We start from the raw sequence: 16,920 nt of genomic DNA, 5'->3' as shown, positions 1-16,920 counted from the left end.
ATGATTTTGACCAATATTGTCGTCAAATGTTATATAAAGATAGGATTGTCTTGCTCTGCATTGCACAGAGTTATAGAAATGCAGTGTCTCCCTAATTGTTGCCATGATCTATTTGAAGGTTTTTTTTTTTTTTCTTTCAATTTGGCCTCTCTGGATTCTTTCTTCTGATGAGCTATTGATGGGGTCTTTTTTTCATTGTGTTGTCTGTTTGCCAGAGATCCTAATTGTCTTAACCGATGCAGTTACACTAGAGACTCTCAATGTCTTGCAACTGAAATAATCAAATAGGTGATCTACATATCCTGCTTTTTTGAGTTGTGAATATAAAAAGTGTCTTTAAATAATGTAATGGCATTTTTTCCCCAAAATTTTATAACTAGACTACCATCATGCCTTAAATTTTTTGAACAAGGGCAGAAGTTGTTTGGGAGAGTTTTTATTGTTTTAATCTGAAAATTATTTGAACCAGAAAAAAAATAGTTCAATACAGTTGAAACATAAGTGTTTAATACTTAACAATAAAGTCTGAACAGCATCTGGAGAATCTGTGGAAAGTGAAGCTTGTTGAAATGTCACACCCCAGCAGGTATGTTAAAGAAAAGTTCAATTCCGTCTGTAAAATCTGTTCACACAAAAATTTATTCTTTGAAAATGGCAGCAACTGCATATATATATCTCCTCTTTGTCTTTTTTTGGCAGATGCGTCTCTAACAGCCTCCTACCAATATACCCGCTGTCCCTCCTCTGCACATGTCCAAACCATCTCAGTCCAACCTCTCTAACTTTATCTCCCAGTCATTCAACCTGTGCTGTACCTCTGATGACCTCATTCCTAATCCCGTCCATCCTCGTCCCTCCCAAGGAGAACCTCAACATCTTCAGCTCTGCCACTTCCAGTTCTGCCTCCTGTTTCTTTGTCAGTGCCGCTGTCTCCAAACCATACAACATAGCTGCTCTCACCGCTGTCTTGTAAACCTTTCCTTTGACCTTTGCTGCCACCCTTTTGTCACAGATCACTCCTAAAACTTTTCTCCATACACTCCATCCAACCTGGACTCTCTTATTTACCACTTTTTCACACTCCTCCTTGTGTCTATGTGGATTTTCTAAATCCACAGATACACAATGAAGTTCTTTATGACCCTCTCTGTACTTCTCCATTAGCATCCTCAAAGCAAAGATGGCATCTATGGTGCTCTTTCTTGACATAAAACCATACTGCTGCTCACAAATAATCACATCTAGTCTAAGTCCAGCTTCCACAACTTTATACCAAATCTTCATCATGTGGCTCATTAACTTCATTACCCTGTAGTTGCTACAACTCTGTACATTACCCTTTTTCAAATGTTATCCTCACTAATCTTTTCCACTTCCTGTTCCACAGTTTCTATGACCTCTACTTTTCTTTCCCTTTCATTCTCTTCATTTATTAGATCCTTAAAGTACTTCTTCCATTTTCCCATCAAACTCTCCTCACTTGTTAGAACATTACCATTTCTGTCTTTAACAAGCTTAACCCATTCTTTCCAGCCTGATCCCTCTGTCTTGCCAGTCGATACAAGTCCTTCTCTCCCTCCTTAGTGTCCAGCCTCTTGTACAAGTCATCATACACCTTCGGTTTTTCCTTTGCTACCTCCCTCTTTGCCCAATTGTTGCATCTCCTTATATTCCTGTTTATTCTCTTCAGTCTTCTCACTGTCCCATTTCTTCCGGGGTAACCTCTTTTTCTGAATAACTTCCTGCACTTTAATAGTCCACCGCCAGGTCTCCTTATCATCTTTTCTCTGTCCAGATGACACACTAAGTACCTTCCTACCTGTCTCTCTAATCACTGTTGCTGTAGTGGCCCAGTCATCTGGAAGCTCTTTCTTACCACCCAGAGCCTTTAACAGCTCCTTCCTCACAACATTCTTCCTTCCTCAACTTCCACCATTTGGTCCTCTTCTCTGCCTTTACTATTTTCCTCTTCTTCACCACAACACTCATCCTTCACACCACCATCTGATGCTGTCTGGCCACCCTCTCCCCTGCCAAAACCTTACAGTCCACAATCACCCAGGTTACCTCTTCTACACAGAATGTAGTCTACCTGCCTCCGCCTGCCTCCACTCTTATAGGTCACTCTTTGTCCCGCCCTATTTTGGAAATAGGTGTTGACTACAGCCATTTCCATCCTTTTGGCAAAATCCACCACCATCTGTCCTTCCTGGTACTTTTTTGACACCAAACCTGCCCATCACCTCCTCATCTCCTCGGTTTCCTTCACCAACATGTCCATTCAGATCCGCTCTGATCACCGTTCTCTCCTCCTTAAGACTACTCGATCACTTTGTCGAGATCCTTACAGTATTTATCTTTCTCTTCTACATCACATCCAACCTGTGGGGCATAACCACTGACAACATTTAACAACAGACCTACTTCTACCTTCAGACACATCACCCTATGTGATAATCTTTTCACCTCGACTACATTCCTTGCTAACTCCTCCTTCGTGAGGAGTTTCTCTTCTTATCCACACCATGGTAAAACAGCTTAAACCCTGCCCCAATGCTGCAAGTCTTGCTGCCCTTCCATTTCGTCTTATGCACACATAACACATCTACCTTCCTCCTCTGCATCATTTCAGCCAGCTCTCTACCTTTGCCTGTCATTGTTCCTACGTTTAGAGTTGCTACCCTCAGTCTTACACTCTTGTCTTTCCTCTTCTCCCTCTGTCTACTTGCACATTTCCTTCCTCGTGGTCTTCGACTAACAGTAACCCAATTTCCACAGACAACCTGTTTGTCAACAGCACCTGTGGTGGTTGTTGTTAACCCGGGCCTCGATTGATCGCATGTGGTGTCACTTGGATTGTTTGTTTTAGCAAAAGTGTTTAATGCTGTATCTCCTTCCTGACACAACCTTCACCATTTCCCAGGCTTGGGACTGGCATAAAAGATACACTGGCTTGTGCTCCCTAGTGGGTGGTTAATAAGGTGATACATTTATTTAAAAACAAACAAACAAAAAAAAAACATATGTTAGCCAAAGGAGAGACATTTAAAAGACTTTCATAGAGTTCAGAATAGTAAAAAAAATATATAATAAAAAATGGAAACATGGCAACTACTTCTTCTGTATTTGTACTTTACGTTCTTATTTCTCACTGTTTACCTGTATTCTTCAAAGTTTAGAATTTAAACAAAACTTTTGTCAGTATGTGACCTCCATGTAAACACTGTGAACATTTGCAGACACAAAGTTTGGCATATAAATTTTTTTAGTTTAGGAGAAAAAAAAAAAGAAAAAAACAAAACCTAAGCTGGGCAGAAAAAAACACAGCACTTGATTTTGCTTCAATATATGAACAGTGTTTTATATCAAATTCATATCAAAGTGTTTATAAAGTCATTAATAACCTATTTACAAAGTATCAGTAAATCGTTTTTAAAATTACCCCTATGGTAAAGCAGTACAGACAACTTGGTTGGGCAACAGGTAGGTTCACATTGCTGCAATTTGTTCACAACATATTTAATCTCCCTGGTATGTTTAAATGAGCCTTCTTTTCTTAAAAAAATATACTAAATGAGGTCTGTAAACATGATTTAATATCTCTAGTTTAGTAGAATTTAAGTGATGCAGCTTTCATTAACCTTTGAAAAAATGACTTTGGTATACCAGGTGAGAAAGAGATTCCTGTAGCTCTAATTTCTTAGAAGGCCATGGGTCAGGTGGATGTGACATCAAGTCGTCAGAATGCCTTCATCCCTGAATTTACTTCATCAATTTAAAAAGGTATCCGCAGCTCTCAAAAATATGGAAATTGTCAATAGCCTCCATCCTAGCAGTAAGGCAGACCATTGAATTATATGTATTCAGGCCAAAGAAGAGCCAGAAGCATTTCTTATATACTAAAAGCTTGAATAGGGTCTAAGATTAGTTCATGTTGTACCTGACTGTTGCTAAATTTTTCCAGTAGCAAAGAAAAGTCCTTTTTTTTTTCTTTTAAAAACTCAAATTCAGTTTTCCTTCACACAATGCCAAGAGACCCCAGTGTGGATATTAATGTTCATACTGGTGGAGGCGAAGAGAGCGAAACTGGCAGGAACTCTTTTACCGTGCTGACAGATGTCTAAGCGTTGGATGGATTTTCAGTCTTCGCCATTTTCCATGTTTTGTCATAGAGTCCCCAATGAGAAGCGTGCAGAGCCTGGTAGATGCAGAGTAAGCAATTTTTCTTCCGGAGCCCACAGTGAAGCAGTAGTTTCACATCAATATCATATAGGTTTTTGTAATCCTTAAGGGTCATTCATACCAAGAACAATAATAATAGCTGTGATAACAATGTAAGCAATGATGCTCTCTCATGGGATGTGCTTCAGCTGCACACCAGCCCCAAAATAGATTTAAATTACCCATTACTGCTGTGTATTTCCCAGCAAAATAAAGTGTGTGCTCATCAAATTATATAAAAACACAAAGTTATGAGAATTTAATTGCATAGAGATGAGGACTACACATATTTAGTTGGAGCAAACTAGCATCAACCTTATGTATCCTACTATTTGTCCAAGAAAATATGAAAAACACAAATAAGCCAAAAGCCTAGCATTCTTTGAAGGGCTGCATATCACCTACCACCTTTTTTGTCAGTGTTTTAGACAAAGATTATCTTACCTTATCTTAGAAATGACAGAGTTGTAGCCAATTTGGTTCAATTTTTAAAATAATGCAATTTTTGGGTGATCTTACAAGATGTGTTAGAACTCATCTGAGTGGGTGCTGACCATAATTCTCAGCTACTACCACACTAAATTTAACTAAGTATCTGTAAAACTGTACAAGGTTTGGTAATTTTTGTATTGACTAGAGACAATTAGCTGTGGTAGCCATCTTGAAAAGGGCTGACTCCAGAAGTTGATTAGTTGTAGATGCAGACCCAATGATGACTGTCTGAGTTTCATTCAATTCCATGTTGTGGTTTATAAGAAATTTTGCTAACAGACAGACACAGTCAACGCCTGACATTTTGCAAGGTTTTAAAACAGATCTTACACAATTAGTTAGCACGCAGGGTGTTTTAGGAATTATATTTTGCTGACGCTCCAGAAAATGAACAGACACAGCAGTACGTAATTCTCTTTTTGCAGAAGTGATTGATAGGACCATTTTTTGCCTGTTTAGTGCTTCTCATTGGTAATGCAGGGCTTTAAAATGTTAAATATGATAAATCTAAAGAACTGAAAAGGGAAAAAAAGTCCTTTTCTGACAATAAACAAAACATATAGATTTGCATCACTGCATTTTGAGTTGATGAAGCTCACAACAGACTGATCTCCGATGTTACAATTAGCATTTTAAATCAAGTGCTGTCATTTGGAACAGCCTCAAAGGCTCTGAGGTTCCTGAAATACTGAATAAAATATAAGTCTAAATAATACAAAGACTCACTCGGACTGGATATTGAATGCAAATAAAACACACGGTACTGACTCTACTTGTGCCAGTCTTTTCTCCAGAGCTGACAGAGAGGAACATATGTTGCAAGTCAGGGCTGTAGACATGTCAGGGGAACCCCCACCCTTTTTTTTTTTTTTCAAGAAACCTTGACAAACGTGTCTGCCAAAAGCTTTGATGCAAAGACAAGGCTAAAATCTGCATGCCAGGCTACATCATTTTGTAAATAATGTATCGAAATCCTGATTGTTCTCAACATAGATGGATTTTTTTTTTGCTCGATTTGCAAATGTGGATTACAAAAAAATACCAAAGTGCACATTTAACTGCACTAAAGAATGTAGGATTTTCCATGAAGTCACTTTTCAGGTCTACCTTGCTTCCTTCATACACAGCACAGTCATTGCATTGTTAGAGCCTTGATTTAAAATCCCAGTGTCTGAGAAAACAAATGTCTGTCTGGTAGTCGAGAGTTTGATTAGGATTTATGCCCCAGACATGAACACATACCGCCCTGCTCAGCTGCAGTCTCTGCATCCTGAGCTGGTATAGAGCACCGGGTTTCCACAGCACATATTTGCAGTCGTATATCCCTCATTGTCAAAACTGAAATATTTCCATGTTTCCTCTTTTCCCACAGCTCTGTGAGCTTCATTTTTAGCTCGCGACTGCTTCTGCTTATTTGCCTTTGTGCATGTGTGCTAATCTGATTCCAGCTTTTCAGGCCAGCCAAAGGGGGAGAATTTGAGCAACTGCAGCAAACCAAGAGAGCCGCAGCTGACCACAGTGACGTAAACCATGTTAACCGGCCTCACGGAGGCTGCATGCACATATACGCACTTGCACACACACAATTTCTCACTCACCTATAACCACATTTCCACGGGGGGGATTAACCATCAATGGCTCCTCAGTGCGAGAGTGTGTATGAGAGCAAGGGGAGCAGAGAGAGTAACCAGGGCTTGCCAGTTCAAGCTGCATCTCCTTGAATTTAGGGAATCGCTACCAATTCTTGTTGGGTTTTTTTTTTTGCCTACTCATTTTAAAATAAGTTCAAACATGACACAAGGTTTAATGCTTTAATTTATTCAACTTTTAGTTTGAAAAAATAGGCTAGCACAAAAAATCATTTATTCTGTGGTCATATTACAAGTGATGATATTTCACAGCAACTGCAGGCTTTGAAATATTTCAGGTACATGCATCGTGCAACACTCACTGTATCCAGCAACAATACGCCGGCAAAGTCCAAATAATTGTAGAAGAGAGGGAGATGGTTTTAATTCAGTCCTTACGCAAATTTTAGAGAGGGCTAGTGATTCCAGATTTATTGTTACGTGAAATATTTCTTCTTTTTTTTCCCATTCAAAATCAGTTTGGCCCATTAAACCTAACATGGTGTTCTGGATCTCTAACTACATAATGACCTGGTTGATATGCCTCTATTACGCTGACCTGCTGACAGCTTTAATTAAGCTGCTTGTATCACTTCTAGCAAAGCCCGGCTCGCCAAACCCCCCGTTGTCATTTTACCAGCAGTCGAACAAGAGCCGGGTAGACAACCTGTACAGGGAAGCTGAACAAGAAGTTCTCATGATTTTTACATGAATACTTTTAAAAGGGCTGTTCAAAAAAAAAAAAAAAAAAAGTAGTCACCTGAGCAACAATCATCCATCCTGCTCGGATGCAAAGTCAAACATCATCAGAAATCATTCCCTAAGGTGACCTGTTGAGGGTCCAGAGATGACGTGTGCCTTTCAGAGCACAGAAATGCACTGTTAGTGACAGTCACACGTGTAAGCAACACAATTCACATGATTCAGTGGGCATTTTACTTCATACCTACATTATATCCTGCTCAGCAGCTCACAGTTACACTCTTATACTTAAATGCTCACACACACGCACACAAATCAAAATAGTAGTGATCTTTTTTATCTAAGATCTCCTCAAGTTAACGTTATCACCAACAATTATTCTTGTACAGTTTCCAATCATTTGCTCTAGCAGGTTGTGCTCATTTTTTTAAGTAGCTAGTAGGACATGTTCTGTCAGCAGAGTTTAGTAAACAGCAGGCACAAAGAAGCAGATATCTCTCTGCTCTGCCATGCAGTCACACAGGGTCAGAATATTAAGGTCACATTTAGAGAGGAGAAGAAGAAAAAAAAGAGAGAGAGAGATGCGTGGAGAGAAAGGGATTGTCTGTCATTTTATTTCCAGTGGCTTGTGAGCCATATGTTCAGCCCTGGGACAGAATAAACAACATGAGGGCACAGCAAGAGCTCAAATACACTCCAACACACCGACACATGGGAAACAGACTTTGTGTGAGGGTCAGGAATGGGCATAAAGTGCAGCATTACTGGCAAACTTTTAGTGTCCAGAAAAATAAGAGAAAAAAAAAAGAAATTCAATGTTCAAGTTCAGCTTGATATTGCTCACCATTGAGACTATTAAATGTCAAATGATATTCGTTCACCTAATAGGAAAAAAAAAAAAAGCAAATGACATCAAAATACAGTCACGCTTCCAAATGCTGTGCTGTCAAATCTATTAAAGCCTATTAAGAAATATGTACTGGCAGCTTGGAAAAAAAAGCCACAGTCAAGTTCAGAAGCCTTTAATGATCATTGCTTGTTTAATGGTTGCTGTCATTTTGTGAGGAGGGATAGTGCTGAATTACTTTCTATCTGTCTGGCAAACAAAGTTAGATTAGAGGATTTGTATAACTTGATTCTGAAAAACAGTGGTGGCACAAAGATTTAGATTAAATAGCTAAGAATGCAAGAAACAAAACCTCCAGGGAAATTAAAAAACAAACAAACAAAAAAAAACACAATTTACACCTGTTTCTCACAGAATGGAATACATGTAACAAGTAAAGCACTGACCTTTTTATACTTATTATAAATGTAGTTTCTTGCCATCAGAAAATAAAAGAAGTTGGACCTAATGTTTTGCAACTTCTGAACCAAAATTATCAGCTGATAATGTAAAAACATGGGATCTGTAATAATCTCATCTTTGTGCTCTAACAGAAAAAAATATTTCTCATATTGTCACAACAAATCCTTTCATTGCCCAAAGAAAAAATGCACATTAGGCCACAATTGCTCAGCTTTCCAACCTCTCATTTTTTTTTTTAGTATTTAGATTTCTTAATTTCAATCTCTGCTAAACGCGTTCAGTAAATTCCAAGGAAAAGCAGAAAAACAGAGAGTGAGCCGTGAAGCACAGGAACAATCCCCTGAGATCTCTGTAAGGAAAGAAAGAAAGAGAAAAGAGAGAAAGAAAGAGGTGGATGACAGAAAGAGCACTGGCAGAAAGAAAGAGGGTGAGTTTGCCTCCAGTCTCGGAACAGAGGAGGATCAAAGGTTTGTGCTCTGCATCTCAATGGACATCCGGTCACCAATACTGATGAGCCCGAGCGTGTGATGCTCCTTTCACAGGGTTTATATCTTATGGGGAAACAAGTGGTTATTGTGTGCAAATAAATGGGCATCGTGACTGGACCGCTGCGCCTCTCAGAAATCGAAACTTAGATTATTAGAAGTAAAAATTGAATTTTGGAACATATCAGTGTTGAGGACCTAGATTCTAACTTTTATGAAGATTACATTTTTAAGTATTTATTGTTCTAGTGGTAAGGTTGAAATCTTGCATTCTAGAAATACTACATTTTTTTAATTATCATTAGAGTGTAGGGAGACAAAAGGCAATGACATTCACTTCTAAGTCTAAAATAAGACGCCGTCTTCTTGCATGTAGAGTACACACACCGAAGTTCTTCATAATGAATACAGTGCATTACCAATATCACCCTGAAATGTGTTTATTTTGCATTTTATGGGTGCAGCTGCATTTTGTGCACAAGCCATTGTTAGCTTGCGTGCCATGTAGCCCAAGCTTACATTCAGTCCCGGCCTCCACAGTAACAGAGGGATTTAGAATCGCATTGCGCAGCATGAAATGATCACTGTATTTTTAGGAAATAACCAGGGAGGCTGTTTGCCAAACTACCCATTCCTTAAACAAGTAAACATGACTTCAAATCCAAACCAACTGCAGAAACTGAACACAGCCGTTTGTGCAAGTCAAGGGTATAAAAAATCCATGTTTATTTTTGCATCAATAATGACTGAAAACTCCATCAAGATCAGACAGCTCATAATGTGGTTAAATTTACATGAGATAACTGCCAATTAATTTTATCCTTCGTTGTGCTTCAGTTTGGAAATGTGACACGAAATGAAATTAAATGTCTGTGTTTAAGTCGTATTCTGTCCAAAGCTTTGGCAACCTTCCAGAGATCTTAAGAAGCTGCGGGAAAGACTGACACATTCATTTATGTAACTGTGGTGTCCTCTATTTCAGCCTTGAGCTTGTACCATTAACATTTCTTGGCTAAAACAGGCCATCAGCTGTGCTAATGATCAAAGGATTTGTCCCAGATTATGGGCAACCATTAGTGTAATACTCTTTGTATATGATCTAATGTAGATATACTTTGGAAATATGTGTTGTAAAGTGTAAGTCACGCACACATCCTAGGAAATAAATGGAATCTGCAGCGCAACCTGTTCTACAAAGACATCTCTTTCTCAGTTATGAATCTTTTATCTGTGAGACAAACAGAAAAATGCGACACACACCGTCTAAATAGCTGTGCTTTTTGGTTGGAAAAAAAAAATGCATAGGAACTATTTGCTCTGCTGTGTCAGTTTTCACCCATTCCCTGCTTTTGAGATGACATAAAAACAAGAAAACTCTACTTTTTAACTGATTGCTTTAGATGACAAATGGATAACAGTGCTATAAATGAAGTAATCCAAGGTAGAGAATACTGGGTAATGATTTTCACACACACACAAATTAATTTAAATCAACCAATTGCAAACAATTTATAAATAAAATTAAAAGAAAAGAAAAGAAAAAAGAAAGAAAACATCTCTGAGTGCTTCAGGTCCTGCTTTTAAGAACTTGTTATGTCCAGTTTCACCTTCTAAAATTTTGTTGTAATCCTTTTGAAATATATGCATAATGTAAAAAAAAAAGATTTTAACATTACCTCTCATTAGTGTGCGTGTTTATCTGTCACAGATGGTTGTAAATCCTCTGATGAAATGCTCGTGACCTCCAATGGGATTCTGTCCCTTTCACTTGAGAGCCTATTAATTGTCTGCAATTATCCTTTGCAAGCATGGCATCTGCCAGAAGTATCTCCCCTTATCCCACATGGAGAAAAATGCCACAGTGGTAAAGGTTGACTGCGACATTCACTATTTATTGCACAGTTGATTTTGTACAGTTAAAATTTGCCGTAACAGGTTTAAAAAAAAAACAAAACAAACAAACAAAAAAAAAAAAAACACGACTGCTGTATGGAGCATCGCCCAATGCCCATGTTTTTGGAGGACAAATATTTTACTTTTGCTGAAATAACACTTCCCACAAAGGAAATTAATGAAGACAGTGCCTTGAATTGATTCTATTCATGGGAAACTAATTTGGCTTCTGCAAAGCAGCTTGTTTGGACACTTGAATACCAATGTTTAAAATGTATTGTTCAGGATCACTGGGGACTCATCCATACTTCAAATGGTGCATTCAAACATCTTTGAAGTTTAGTGCAAATTCCATGAAACAAAATCACAGAAATGAAACTAAGTATGTAACTTATAAGGCAACAATTATAAATATATCAAAAATAGTTTTTTAGAGAACTATCTTTGTTACAAAAAAGGTACAAATATTTTATCCTGTACTAGTGAGAAAGACATGTTTCTCAGTTCCTCAACTGATTTCACAGCCTTGTATCCCAGCTGCTTAAGTACTTTTTGACACACTGTTTGTGTGGATTCTACAATGTCATAAGACAGTTTTAAACGCCAACTTTCTGCATTAGCAGCTGAGTCCCTGACTGTTCCAAACTTGTGTTTTGCTGAAGGTTCATTGCTTCCTCGAGTGTTTGCACGTATCCAGTGTTTCACATTTTTATCCATAGGCAGCCCAAGAAAGTCATAGATTTCTTGTGTCTTAAGAAGTGGATTTCTAGCCAAATCCTCATATCGAACCAACATGTATTTCCCTTTCAGCCATTGGGGATGGCTAAGACCAGTTGAGACAGAACCAAAAAAGTCTTCACAGATAACTGTAAGCTGATTCATGTCAAGATTATAGGGCCTTCTCCCCGTGGCCCTCCAAATGCGCCATAGACGATATGGGTCCCTGAATGTCTCAATCCGTGACGACAGGATGCCACGAGGGTCTCTGACAAGCTGAATGACTTTGATATTTAGCCGTGGGTCATCAACCAGAGCACGCAGGTCTCCAATCTCTGGCACACGGACAACTTTGATTGCAACATGCTTTTTTTCATGGCATGCCTCAGTTGCTAAAGTCATGTTTAAGGTTGAACATTTTCTCACACAGTCTCCTTCCTCCACGTTTACATCGCCTGGACCAAAGGCATCGCATACAGGCTGCTGGCACAACGCTCGACTGGCACCACGGCGGAACAGTTTGTCTGTGGTGTGGTTTGAGGGTGTCGGCTTGATGTAATTCTCTAGGAAATAGAGGTCACAGCCGTAGAGACTACGCAAAAGATCTCGACTGGCTCCTAATGTCACACGCCGGTCCGTAGGGTTGCGGGTGTGTGACTGTCGTGGAACCAACGTGGCGTAAACATGATAAAGAGGTTCAAACAGGTAGAAGATCTCCTGATGCTGGTTCAGCAGCTGGCCAACAAAGGAGGAGCCGCTGCGTGTGGTGGCCAAGACCAGTATGTGCAGTTTACGCGTAGCGTTGATGGAAAAGTAAGGGTAGTCATCGCAGCCGGCCCCACCGGCTGCTCCTCGCTCAAAGGCAGGGTCTGTCTCCTGAGCCCCCAGACCACAGTTCTGGGGGCTGGGCAGGGGGCACAGCTGGAAAGGCTTGGAGGTGAGTGTTCGGATGGCTGTGTACTGGATAGCAATGGAGGCCAAGGCCAGCAGAATTACTGACTTCCAGGAACATTGCATGGCTGAAGCATTTCAACCAGCCAGAGCAGACTATGCCAGGTCCTCCCTGTGAACAAAGAATATGTTGTTTTTATTATGAGGAACAGTTTTAGCAGAAATGTCTATCTTTCTATTTAATCAACTAATATCACTTTTTATATATACATTTCTATTATTTATCTCACATGTTAGTACTGTAAGCTGGACTAAAAAGAACATTAGAATCTAATTATTTGAAGAAAGCAAATAAAAGAGACAACTTGTATTGTGTCTGATTTTAAAACTACGGGCAAGTCATCAATGGTTCATGGCGACCTGTTTAATTTATCCTTTTAGTGTCAGTACAATATGTTGCATTGAATTTGTTGAAAAGAGCTAACTGTAACTGAATGAGAAAAGAACAAAAGCAGTCCTTAATAAAAATAAATAAATAAAAACTGCAGCAGCCATGAGTCAGAATTTTATATGTTAATCATTCATTTTATCTCCTGTTTCTCCTGCCAGTGCTGCAGTCTTGTTTCTGGAAATTAAAAGAGATAAAGAAGTTCTAAGTCCCTGTATTTGGTTTATTTCCAATCAGCTGACTCTGCCTGCCAAAACGTGCAGCAGTGTCAGAGCCAAGATCACAGTGGGATACATACAGTAGCTATTTAAACAGCTATTTTACAACAAAAAAAGTATTTTATCTAAATATTTAAGTCTGTACTGACATTAAACAGGTTCAAATCGGTTACAGTATCACACAGTCATAGTTAGGCACAGTTATTTGCATCACACTGCACATTTAGCCTCAATGTTTGTTTCACCATATCTGCATATAATTAAGAGCCACATTAAGCTTGATTGGACAGTAGAACTACAGGGCTGCAAGCTGCTTGAGCATGGAAAGAATAAAGTCTGTTTCCAAAGGTGAACAACACACTTTCAAGATTCACTGCCAATGTCATGTCAAGGGGAAGTGGAACTGGAAGTAAAACAATTAGATAAGCACATGGTAATTTCTCCTAATAGGGATTTGAAATCACAAAAAAGGGTGTCCTTTATACTGTGAACTTTAAATGTGGAAGTAAAACAAACAACAATGAAATTACACTTTAGAAGCCATGCGCGAAAATGACAAAAAAAAAAAGAGTGAATGCTGGACATCTTTAAACTCCCGAATGTGTTGCAGTCCACAATAATGTATGCAGTTTGCTCTGTCCGGCTCGAGACACCACACGTCCTCTCTGTTTATGTACAGGCGAGCAGGAGGATGATTGTGCGCTTATGAGCTTATTACTCTCACAATACAAAACCCGAAAAAAAAAAATAAATAAATAAATAAAATAACACGACTTCTACAGCTGACGAGCCCAGACACAGAGAGAGCAGCGATGCTTTCTCTTCTCTTCAGTGACATTTTGAATAAGGGGGGGGGGGGGGGGGGAGGCCCACTTCACTGCAGGAACAGGTTATAGGCTGTCAGAGATTGTTTTTTTCTCTCTTCTTCCAGCCATGCATGCATCCTTACGCAGCGATAAGACAATATAACACAGATTAACGCGTCTCAGCCAAGTAGCACCAAATACGCTCAAGCCTCCAGTGGTAAATAAGCGGTTTGGTTAAAAAAAAAAAACTGCAGAGAAGCTAAATCAGTCTTGTTTCGTTGTACCTTGTTGTTAGTTGTTTTGTCATGATGCGCGGCGCGGTACGTCCATGAATCACGGCTGCTTTGGGGTTTAGTCCTCGAACGCTTCCTTCTCCTCCTCCTCCTCCTGCGCGCTGCTTCCCCTGTTAGGAGAGAATAAACGCGCCTGGCAGCTTCCTGTGTTCCATCTGACGCCGGAGAGAGGCGTTCAAGTTCAGCGGCTGGCCTCAGACACACAGAGGAGGGGAGGGAAAAAGTCAAATCAAAAATCAAAAAGAAAAAAAAAAAAAAAAGGAGAGAGAGAGACAGAGGGTGATGGAGCAACGTTGGAGCGCGTGTGTTATTAATAACCAGGCAGGCAGGCAGGCGGTGAGGCTGACCGAGCCGGGCTCTCCTTCCTTTCCTTCTTTCCTTCCTTCTGTGATGCGCAGAGGCTGAGCTGAGCGTGTGAGGTATAGGCTACACAAGGACCGACTGTCTGGACCACCCCCGACCCCTCCCCCTTTCCACCTGCCTCTCTTTCTCTCTCTCTCTCTCTCTCTCTCACACACACACGCAATCACGCACAAACACTCTCATCGCCCTCATCCACAGAAGCAAATCAGCTCCTGTCACTCAGCCAGTGTGTGTTCACCGGGATTCAATTCCATTTGATTGTGCAAACATTTGATTTGCATGAGACAAATTTGGAACTTTCCTTTTTTTTTTTTTTTTTTTAGTTTTTTGCCATGCATGCATGCAGTTGCTTACAGTACCCCACAGGTTTATTTTGCTCACTTATCTTAGAGAAGCGGTTCCCAGCCCTGGTCCTCGAGGAACACTATCATGCACGTTGTAGTTGTTTCCCTGCTTTGACACATCTGATTTGAAGGAGTGAGTGATTAATAATGACACAATGAAAAAATAAAAGACATGCAGGATAGTGTTCCTCAAGACCAGGGTTAGGAACCACTGTCTTTGAGGATACTTGTCCAGTTTGATCAGATGCACCTATAGCTAATATATATATATATACCTTCAGACTTCGGCATGAACTGGTTGCATCAGTATTACCGCCCCAGGTTCTTGTGATTCTGCAAAGCCTCTCTCTCTCTCTCTCTCTCTCTCTCTCTCTCTATATATATATATATATATATATATATATATATATATATATATATATATATATATATATATATATATATATATATATAGTTGATGCAGGAGTGGGTGGGCTTTAAATAAACTTGATGCCAGGTGAAATGCAAGGCCACCTGAAAGGAGCATGTAGGAAGATTGGCAAAACGAATGAGGAAAAGGATGCACAGTCAGGCTCACAAGAAAACTCTTCTAAACTGATGAAAACAAAGTCTGCATCTGTTAGAAAAAACAACTGAGTTAAATTCCTTAGATTTAGATATTTAGAACCTGCAATATTAAAGGCACAATCTGGTAATTTTGTTCTGTAGTTATTAATGCTTAGTACCTCATTAGCCGTCACATCAGTCACAGAACTGAGAGGCTGCTAAGAGTTGAGTAGAGTTTTGGCCCGACTAGAAGTGTTGATCAGATGGACATTCAGCCATCTCTTAGCACCATCAGAATATAACAGTCTATGCTCGTACATTTGCATAGTAATACGAACGTTGGTTCAGAAAACAGGAACAAGCAAATCAAATGGTCTCATGCAAAATTGTAGAGGTTTATAATTAGCTAATGTTGTGTTCTTTCACACCAGAAATACCATGGTTGCTCATCAATATGAAACAGCAAAGACTGAAAAATTATGATAGATTAAATATGCATAAAATAATAATATCAATTTTAAAAAGCATCTTTACCTATTGCAGTTGTCAAATGTGTACTTTTGTGGTGTGCAGGGCTACTGTGTTATTCACATCTTTATCACCCACCGCTGAAGCTGAAGTAGGGATGAGGCTTTTGCCTGTGTCCGTGTGTGCATGTGTTCATGTAGCGTTAGCAAAATATCTCATGTACCACTGGACAAGTTTTAATGAAACTCTCAGAGAGTAATAATTGGGTGCACAACTGATAAACTGTTGGAGTCAACCCCATTTAAGATGGCTGCTATTGGATATATAGCTACAACTGATTAACCTTTGGAGTCCCCCCAGGTCCAGATGGTCACCACAACTAATCAGTATTAGCCAATATGAAAATGACTATACCTTAGTCAGTCTGACAGATATTGAGCTAACTTCTGCCGAGGTAGTAGCTAGAAGTCACCATCAGAACTCTGAGTACTAACAGATCTCATAATATTACACAGTTGTGTATAGTATCACTTACAAGATTTGACCAAATCAGTTGTAAGTGTGTCTCTTCTCTTCATAAGATGATCTAAACTCTGGCATGAAAGACGGTGTGCAATATGCATTCCTTCAAAGAATGCTAAGCCTTTAATTCTGCCTTTTTTGCCCTAGATGCAGGAGGCAGCAGCCTGAAATCTACTCAATTTAGTAGTTAAAATTAGGCCTATATTTAATTAACTATAAAGAGGAGCTCACTGCTGGAAAAAACGTCTTATCTAACTGTACTGCCATGCCATGTGGCCAATAACTAAGAAGTTTGTCTCAAACTGAAAAAAAAAAACTGTCAATGCTGCACTGTCAACACCCAAATTAGCATTATAACCATTATGACATTTTACCAATAATCTGTCAAATTCTAAAACACTTTAAATTTTGATTTTAGAGTGTCATAAATAGTCCACAAAGCTAGTATTAAAAAATAACAAAACAAACAAAAAAAAACCACTTCACAGCAGAAAAAAAATCCTATTTTAATAAAAGGATATGCAAATTGTATTAGAATAACATGGGCAGAAACAAATAAATACTAAAAATAGAA

General features: G+C 39.2%; 1 protein-coding gene across 1 annotated transcript; it reads right to left on the bottom strand.

Moving 5' to 3' along the window:
• Positions 1–6,540: 6,540 nt before the first annotated feature.
• On the bottom strand, positions 6,541–14,590 carry chst1 (carbohydrate (keratan sulfate Gal-6) sulfotransferase 1). Its single transcript, XM_017414169.2, has 2 exons — positions 14,095–14,590; positions 6,541–12,510 (listed from the first exon to the last, which is right to left on the bottom strand). The coding sequence occupies exon 2, from the start codon at positions 12,462–12,464 to the stop codon at positions 11,178–11,180; it is 1,287 nt and encodes a 428-aa protein (XP_017269658.1). The 5' UTR covers positions 12,465–12,510; positions 14,095–14,590; the 3' UTR covers positions 6,541–11,177.
• Positions 14,591–16,920: the final 2,330 nt, after the last annotated feature.

This window comes from Kryptolebias marmoratus, linkage group LG15 (assembly GCF_001649575.2).
Source record: "Kryptolebias marmoratus isolate JLee-2015 linkage group LG15, ASM164957v2, whole genome shotgun sequence".
Taxonomy (NCBI): domain Eukaryota; kingdom Metazoa; phylum Chordata; class Actinopteri; order Cyprinodontiformes; family Rivulidae; genus Kryptolebias; species Kryptolebias marmoratus.
The sequence above is the reverse complement of the archived record's forward strand: the minus strand, read 5'-3'. Positions and strand labels throughout refer to the sequence as shown.